The sequence below is a fragment of the Cetorhinus maximus genome, chromosome 20, assembly GCF_964194155.1.
Source record: "Cetorhinus maximus chromosome 20, sCetMax3.hap1.1, whole genome shotgun sequence".
NCBI lineage: Eukaryota > Metazoa > Chordata > Chondrichthyes > Lamniformes > Cetorhinidae > Cetorhinus > Cetorhinus maximus.
This window is the reverse complement of record NC_135898.1, coordinates 1,658,266-1,667,288: the sequence shown is the minus strand read 5'-3', so window position 1 is coordinate 1,667,288 and position 9,023 is coordinate 1,658,266. Positions and strand designations below refer to the sequence as shown.

At 51.9% G+C, this 9,023-nt stretch overlaps 1 protein-coding gene across 1 annotated transcript in view; it reads left to right on the top strand.

The window, feature by feature from the left end:
* Positions 1–553: 553 nt before the first annotated feature.
* Positions 554–9,023, top strand: part of pdlim2 (PDZ and LIM domain 2 (mystique)) — a 17,355-nt gene continuing 8,885 nt past the window's right edge. The window contains exon 1 of the mRNA XM_078565364.1: positions 554–719. Coding sequence (XP_078421490.1) covers positions 612–719 — 108 coding nt within the window. The 5' untranslated portion in view covers positions 554–611. The remainder of the gene's footprint in view (positions 720–9,023) is intronic.

The following is a 9,023-nucleotide window of genomic DNA, read 5'->3' as shown; positions in this document are numbered from 1 at the left end:
GAAACGGTGAACTTTATTTACAGACTCCTGAGGAGGTGACATACTTGTCCCTAAACCAAGGCTAAAAAAAACTCCGCTTCTAAGAATTCCCGGTGCTCAGGGCTGATTCATCTGGACAGTCACATGATTCCCCAGAACAGTAAGAAAAGGTTTAACTTACAATTACCACAGTTTCCCCCTGACAACACTTTTGCAGAACGTCCCTGAATTGGAGGGCTATTCGACTGTATGTAGCGGCACAGCTGAGCTCAGTCCCTTCCCTCCAGCAGGGTGAGCTATGAGCAGCCAGGGAGGTGCTGTGAGGTGCCTCACTCAGTGCTGCCTGAGCTGGGGCTGAGGGCAGTGATGTGCCAGGACTCGGTTTTGCTCTGAGAGACAGGGACCTGGCACTGGGGGGGGGAGGGGGGGGGGGAGGGGGGCTGATGTGCCTGGCAGCAGGGGGTGGGGAGATTGCCAGGTTTGGGGAGGAGCCTGTTTCAGGTGAACAGCAGCAGTGGGTGAGTGAGGGAGGGAGGGAGGCGTGTTGCAGGCTGAAGCGGGTGGGGCTGCTGTTGCTGCTTTGAAAGGGGCGGGAGCTTGTGTGTTGAAGCGGCTGCTGCCCCTTTGGGCTGATGAGCTGCAGGAAAATGTCTCGGGTTGTGAGACTGGCGGCTCCTGGCCCCTGGGGTTTCCGCATTACTGGCGGCCGGGACTTTAACAAACTCATCACAGTGACCAAGGTGAGCCGCTTGGGACCGGGACTGGGACTGGGACAGGGACAGGGACAGGGACAGGGACAGGGACAGGGACAGGGGGGCTGTGGGCGCTGAGCAGGGGGTGTGGGACAGGGACAGGGACAGGGGCAGGGGGTGTGGGCGCTGAGCAGGGGGTGTGGGACAGGGGGGCTGTGGGCGCTGAGCAGGGGGTGTGGGACTGGGACAGGGACAGGGGGGGTGTGGGCGCTGAGCAGGGGGTGTGGGACCGGGACCGGGACAGGGACAGGGGGTGTGGGACTGGGACTGGGACTGGGACAGGGGGGGTGGGACAGGGGCAGGGGGGGAGGGACAGGGGCAGGGGCAGGGGGGGAGGGACAGGGGCAGGGGGGGAGGGACAGGGACTGGGACAGGGACAGGGACAGGGACTGGGACAGGGGGGGTGTGGGCGCTGAGCAGGGGGGGAGGAGAAGTGAGTTTGCAGCTTGGGTTAAGTTGGGCGAAGGTTAAATTGATGGGGCATTGGGTTCAGGCTTGTTCGCTGCTGTGAGGCTGTGAGAAATGCTGGATCCCAGACAAGGGCACAGCCTGCAAGTGTCAGGCAGGATAGGGGGCGGGGGGGGAGGAAGCATTTGCTTAAACAGCGATGATCAGTTTGGGTTCTGCGTGAGAAAATGTGACAGGTTGTTTGAGAGCCTGCTCAGGTCCCAGTTGTAGAGAGGCTGGCTGGAGGGGCTGGGGTGTTGCCGAGCTGCTGGCTTGTGAAACATTCCTTAGGCTGCCTGAGTGAGCCGAGTGTCTCCTTGTGGCACCTGCAGAGTGAACCAGGACTGGAATAGGATCTCAGCAACTTCAACCTTCAGACAAACCGAGCCAAGTCTTTACCAGGAGGAATAGGGAGGCCCAGCAAGTTCCATTCCAGTGTCAGAGTTATGCAGCACAGAAGCAGGCCCTTCAGCCCATCGTGTCCGTGCCAGCCATCAAGCACCTATCTATTCTAATCCCATTTTCCAGCGCTTGGCCTGTAGCCCTGTGTCGTTTCTCTGTGTTGTGAGGTCTGTCTGAATCCAGAGCATAAATAGAGATAACACTGTGATACGGGAGGGATCTTCCCTGTGCTGGAGGATTGAGGCGATTCAGACACAAATGAAACCCTCTGGAATCTCAATTTCACTTCTCTGTAACTTGAAAGCTCCATCTCTCCTTGGCTTGTCCCCTGGGCTCCAACCCTCACCACAGGGAGATCCATACAGAGAATAAGATGGGTGACATTTGGTCAAACCATCTCTGAATGCCGACGATCTATTCAGTGAGCTCTGGTTTGGTGATGCCTGCCAGACAGTGTGAGGAAGGTGGATAAGTCCCCAGGGCCAGATGGGATCTACCCCAGTGTACAGAGGGAGGCAAGGGAGGAGATTGCTGGGGCCTTGACAGGAATCTTTGTATCCTCACTGGCTACAGGTGAGGTCCCAGAGGACTGGAGAATGGCCAATGTTGTTCCATTATTTAAGAAGGGTAGCAGGGATAATCTAGGAAATTACAGGCCGGTGAGCCTTACATCAGTGGTAGGGAAATTATTGGAGAAGATTCTTCGTGACAGGATTTACTACCATTTGGAAGCAAATGGGCGTATTAGTGAGAGGCAGCATGGTTTTGTGAAAGGGAGGTCGTGTCTCACTAACTTGATCGAGTTTTTCGAGAAAGTGACAAAGATGATCGACGATGGAAGGGCAGTGGATGTTATCTACATGGATTTCAGTAAGGCCTTTGACAAGGTCCCTCATGGCAGACTGGTACAGAAGGTAAAGTCGCACAGGATCAGAGGTGAGCTGGCAGGATGGATACAGAATTGGCTTGGTCATAGAAGACAGAGGGTAGCAGTGGAAGGGTGCTTTTCTGAATGGAGAGCTGTGACTAGTGGAGTTCCACAGGGATCAGTGCTGGGACCTTTGCTGTTTGTGGTGTACATAAATGATTTGGAGGAAAATGTAACTGGGCTAATTAGTAAATTTGCAGACGACACTAAGGTTGGAGGAGTTGCAGATAGTGAAGAGGATTGTCAAAGGATACAAGGGATATAGATCGGTTGGAGACTTGGGCGGAGAAATGGCAGATGGAGTTTAATCCGAACAAATGCGAAGTAATGCATTTTGGAAGGTCTAATACAGGCAGGAATTATACAGTAAATGGCAGAACCCTTAAGTGCATCGATGGGCAGAGGGATCTGGGTGTACAGGTCCACAGGTCACTGAAAGTGGCAACGCAGGTGGATAAGGTAGTCAGGAAGGCATATGGCATGCTTGCCTTCATTGGCAGGGGTATTGAGTATAAAAGCTGGAAGTCATGCTGCAGCTGTATAGAACCTTGGTTAGGCCACACTTGGAATATTGCGTGCAATTCTGGTCGCCACATTACCAGAAGGATATGGAGGCGTTGGAGAGGGTGCAGAGGAGGTTTATCAGGATGCTGTCTGGTCTGGAGGTTATTAGCTATGAGGAGAGGTTGGAGAAACTCGGATTGTTCTCACTAGAGCGACGGAGATTGAGGGGCTACTTGATAGAAGTTTACAAAATTATGAGTGGCATGGACAGAGTAGATAGTCAGAAGCTTTTTCCCAGGGTGGAAGAGTCAATTACTAGGGGACATAGATTTAAGGTGAGAGGAGAAAACTATAGAGGAGATGTGCGGGGCAAGTTTTTTATGCAGAGGGTAGTGAGTGTCTGGAATTCACTGCCAGAGGAGGTGGTGGAAGCAGGTACGATAGTGGTGTTTAAGAGGCAGCTTGACAAATACATGAATAGGATGGGAATAGAGGGATACGGACCCCGGAAGTGCAAAATGTTTTAGTTGACGGGCAATATGATCGGCGTAGGCTTGGAGGGCCGAAGGCCCTGTTCCTGTGCTGTACTTTTCTTTGTTCTTTGTTCTTGAAGTGGGAAAGATTTGAGGAATTGTCTATGTCTGTAATCAGTCCTGAGAGAGACTTTCGACAGGCCGCTAGGGAATCTCCATACACACTGAGCATCCCAGAAGAATTCGCGAGCTGCAGGTCCAGTGACATCGTTTTGCCTTTTTTCATTGAACTGGTCTGATTTTTTTAAAAATCCAATGGAAAAATTGGGAAGAACCAGAGAATCTTCTCGTACAGAAGGAGAGTCTTGGCCCACTGTACCTGTACCAGCTCTTTGAAAGGGTGACCCAATGAGTCTCACTCCCCTCGCTTTCTCGGAGTGTTTTCCTTTTGAAGGACTCCTCCATTTGTTCTGCAGGGCTCAGGCAGTGTAACTCTGTTTCGAGAAGACAGGAAATAGCCTGAGTCCAGAATTGAAAACCAGTCAATGAGATTGAGGAATATAAATCAATAATTGTAATGAAAGAGATTTGCCATTGAACTGTAGTGAAACAGGAGACAGGTAAGGACTGGGAAAGACTCATGGCCTCTGGCAATGAAGTCAAAAAGGGTTCATTTCTGGATCACTTTTAACATTCTTGCCCAATTCTTGATTAAATAACGTTCCAGTCTCTCCCTCACTCACCCACCACACTGAAATAGTTCTTCAGACTTTCCCCTTTATTGTTCAGTAAAGGGTCCTCAGTCTGTCTCCCTATTGAATGGCTAACCAATAGGAACAACCATGTTTAATTCCATCTATCCCAGCCCCTGGCCTCTCCCCTTTCTCCCTTCTCTCCCCTCTCTCCCCTCCCTCCCTCTCTCCCTCCCTCCCTCCCTCCCTCCCTCCCTCCCTCCCTCCCTCCCTCCCTCCCTCCCTCCCTCTCTCCCTCTCTCCCTCTCCCTCTGCTGTAGTGAAAGGCTAATGCTTTTCAGGCTTTTCTTCAGAACCCTATTCCCCTGGTTCAAACAGGCTGTTCAGAGCTTTGATCCAACTGAGGCTTCATTCGGGCCTTGTCCAAGTTCACCATCACTTCCTTTTGACATGAACCCTCTCAGTTCAGGAAAGCTCCACAGTCGGTGAGATTGGGGTTTGGGAAGGGGCAGAGGTCAGTGTACTGCCTCATCCTGAGCAGCAAGTAACCTTTGACAATTGCAGACTAACCTGGCCTGGCCTGGCCTAGTGATTGGCTGACTCAGTCTCAGGGTGTGGAGAGATGAGGAGGGGAGGGTGTGTGGTCTTGGATTAATCTTTCCAATGCCGGTATTGTGGGTTGAGCTAGGTTTTGAGTCAGTTAGAGTGCTGCGCTGCCTGGCGATGGGCTGGCTTGCTATGATCGACCTGTTTCCTGTCTGTCTGCACTCTGCAGTTTCTGGATCTAACTGCTGCTAACGTAACCCTCTGTAGTTCCCCTGTCTTTAACTGATTGGCAAGTAGTATTCTGTCTCCCAGACTTGAGATTGTTCCCCAATCTTCTCCATCCCTGAAGAAAGCAGTGAGACTTTCTTCTATTGGAGCCTGAAGCTCTGTGTGCCCAGTCATTGGCAATCTCCCCCGGCCCCCAACATTCAGACCCCCTCCTTCAGGCTCCCAGACTGTTTTGCAGCCCTGGGACAGGCTGTGGCGTGGGGGGGAGCTGTAGTGGGGGTGGGGGTGGAGGCGGGGGGGGACGGTGGTGGGGGCGGTGGTGGGGGCGGTGGTGGGGGCGGTGGTGGGGGCGGGGGTGGGGGCGGTGGTGGGGGCGGTGGTGGGGGTGGGGGCGGGGGGGACGGTGGTGGGGGCGGTGGTGGGGGTGGGGGTGGGGGCGGGGGGGACGGTGGTGGGGGTGGGGGTGGGGGTGAGGAGGCGGCGGTGAGTTGACCGGAGGATGGAAAGTGAGCTGGGCAGTTGTTGCCGTTTGGCTAGTTTGCGGCTTTGTGGTTGACGGTGTTTAATGTGCAAAATTGTTGGTTTTAGTAACAGAGGGGAAGAGTTTTCAGGAATTGAAGTTATGTCAAACTTGACAAAACTCTGGCTCAGCCTCAAACAGAATCGTGTCTAATTCGGGAAACCCCACCCGACACCTTCGGAAGAAGCCAAGGCCTTCGAGAGAGGGATTCACTGCCAAGGCTCCAGGATAAAGGATAATATCTCTGGGGAAGACTGGAGAAATGAGGCTTGTTCTCCTTATCATAGAGAAGGGGAAGAAGAGATATAATCACCCATTTGGTGGATGTGAGTGATTTTAATAGGATGAGAGTAGAGAGAAACTGTTTCCACTGTCAGGACGGTCAGTAACCAGTCTGGATGAGGTGGGTGATGTTGTGCCACACACACCCTGTGCTTCTTGATGCTGAGACACCTTACACCCCGGATAGAATCAAAGCAAAATACTGCGGATGCTGGAAATCTGAAATTAAAACCGAGAAAGCTGGAAAAACTCAGCAGGTCTGAAAGCATCTGTGGAGAGAGAAAGAGGGTTAAAGTTTCCAGTCTGTACAACTCTTGTGGTTTCTGATGGTCCCACATGCCTGGTGCCCTGTATCTGATGTCTGAAGCCAGTTTGTAGACGAGCTGCCTTGCCAGTGTTTATTTTTAATTTGATCCCAGAGAATGGGTGTAACTCGCAAAGCTGCATTCATCACCCCTCCCTAGAGGAGCCTGAGGGCATCAGAAAGGAGACAGTCCATGTAAACTGGAACTGCAGTCAGCCTGTGGCATTGGCACAGTTCATTTGGAAAAAAAGCAGTTGGGTTTTTACAACAATGTCCGTTTACAGTCACTTCATTTTCTCTCTCTCCAACCCTCACCCCAACCACCACTCCTCTCTGGCTCTCTCTCTTTATGTGTGTGTGTGTGTGTGTGTGTGTGTCTCTCTCTCTCTCTCTCTATAGCTGTGTCTGTCTGCCTGCCTGTGTGTGTCTCTCTCTGTCTGTGTCTGTCTGTCTGTGTCTCTCTCTCTCTCTCTGTCGCTGTCTGTGTATGTGTCTGTCTCTCTCTCTGTCTGTGTGTCTGTCTCTCTCTCTGTCTGTGTGTCTGTCTCTCTCTCTGTCTGTGTGTCTGTCTCCCCCTCTCTGTCTGTGTCTCTGTCTCCCCCTCTCTGTCTGTGTCTCTGTCTCCCCCTCTCTGTCTGTGTCTCTGTCTCCCCTTCTCTCTCTCTGTCTGTGTCTCTGTCTCCCCCTCTCTCTCTGTCTGTGTCTCTGTCTCCCCCTCTCTGTCTGTGTCTCTGTCTCCCCCTCTCTCTCTCTGTCTGTGTCTCAGTCTGCCCCTCTCTCTCTGTCTGTGTCTCCCCCTCTCTCTGTCTGTGTCTCCCCCTCTCTCTGTCTGTGTCTCCCCCTCTCTCTCTGTCTGTGTCTCTGTCTCCCCCTCTCTCCCTCTGTCTGTGTCTCTGTCTCCCCCTCTCTCCCTCTGTCTGTGTCTCTGTCTCCCCCTCTCTCCCTCTGTCTGTGTCTCTGTCTCCCCCTCTCTCCCTCTGTCTGTGTCTCTGTCTCCCCCTCTCTCCCTCTGTCTGTGTCTCTGTCTCCCCCTCTCTCCCTCTGTCTGTGTCTCTGTCTCCCCCTCTCTCCCTCTGTCTGTGTCTCTGTCTCCCCCTCTCTCCCTCTGTCTGTGTCTCTGTCTCCCCCTCTCTCCCTCTGTCTGTGTCTCTGTCTCCCCCTCTCTCCCTCTGTCTGTGTCTTTGTCTCCCCCTCTCTCTCTGTCTGTGTCTCTGTCTCTGTCTCTCTCACTCTATCTCTGTGTCTCTGTCTCCCCCTCTCTCCCTCTGTCTGTGTCTCTGTCTCCCCCTCTCTCCCTCTGTCTGTGTCTCTGTCTCCCCCTCTCTCTCTGTCTGTGTCTCTGTCTCTGTCTCTCTCACTCTATATCTGTGTCTCTGTCTCTCTCTCTCGCTCTGTCTGTGCCTTTCTCTCGCTCTGTGTGTCTCTCTCGCTCTGTGCGCGCCTCTCCCTCGCTCCGTCTGTCTGCGTGTCTCTCTCGCGCTCCCTCCGCACTCCTTTAATTTGTTTTTAAATACAGGAAACGAAGTCTCTTGCAGGGCAGCTGCTGAAATTGGTTCCAATTGGCTGGAGCAATCTGTCACTTTATCCCCTCTCAAAACTAGTCTTCAATTTAGATATTTTCCCCACATCTTGTTTCAATGCAAATGGGAGCCCAAAGCCTTTGTAATATTTAGATAAAAGCAAAAAACTGCGGATGCTGGAAATCTGAAACAAAAATAAAAACAGCTGGATAAACTCAACAGGTCTGGCGGCATCTGGGGAGAGGGATACAGTTAACGTTTCGAGTCCTCGAGTTTCGAGTCTGTCTGACTCTTCAACAGTTCTGAAGAGCTAAATGTTAACTGTGTTCCTCTCCCCAGATGCTACCAGACCTGCTGAGTTTATCCAGCTGTTTTTATTTTTGTTATTCCTTTGTAATATTTAACTGGGTTCCAATCAAAGTCCAAAGTCCAAGTCCAAACTCAACATAAATGCAGGTCTCCCTGTGTATAAAACCCAGAGACATATTCACCTTTCTAGCCCTTTATTTAGCATGGCCAGAGGTCCTGTTTTAGACTAGACACACCTGCTTTTAGCCAGTCTAGCCACTGTTTGGTACCAGATAGCTCCACACATGATATTTTGACCATAGGCATCTTAGCTCAGTAAATCATAAGCAGGGCATTGCACTGGTTCCTTTCCTGTCTGTACAATTTTGATGTAACAGATATAAAAAGCAGGTTTGTTGTAATACTTCCCTGTGATCGCATGTGTGATAATGTTACCCAACAAGCATTGCCAAGGTGACTGGTTTTGGTGGCGCTCCCTCAGCACTGACCGTCCGACGGTGCGGCACTCCCTCAGTACTGACCCTGTGACGGTGCGGCGCTCCCTCAGTACTGACCCCTGTGACGGTGCGGCGCTCCCTCAGCACTGACCCTCCGACGGTGCGGTGCTCCCTCAGCGCTGAACAGAGAATGTCAGTTTGGATTATGAGTTGAAGTCCCTGGAGTGGGATTTGAATCCAGTACCTTCTGACTCTCAGGTGAGAATATTCCCCACTGAATAAGGAGGGTTAGGCTGGAAGATGCTTGTGACCTTGGGTTGTTTTGTCCAGACTGACAGTGATGTTTCACAGGTGATCAATGGGAGCAAAGCAGATTTAGTGGATCTCCAGGTCGGAGACCTGATCACCAGCATAAATGGATCTGAAGCCTGTGACATGATCAACATGGAGGCCCAGAACAAGATTAGAACGTGCCCTGGGGACCTCGTCCTCGGTGTCGAGAGGTGAGCGGTTTAATTTGGGGTATGGTCAATACCGGTTATCGCAGCCCCCTTGGAGGGACAGCAAAGTGCAGAGAATTTTCGGATGACCAGTTTCAGGTTTGCTGCCTTGTCCAGTCAAACAAAACTCTCATCAATCCTGCCCCTCCTCCCTAACGCTACCAGCTTGCTCCTTGTCTACTCAGTTCCCTAGTTCAGGT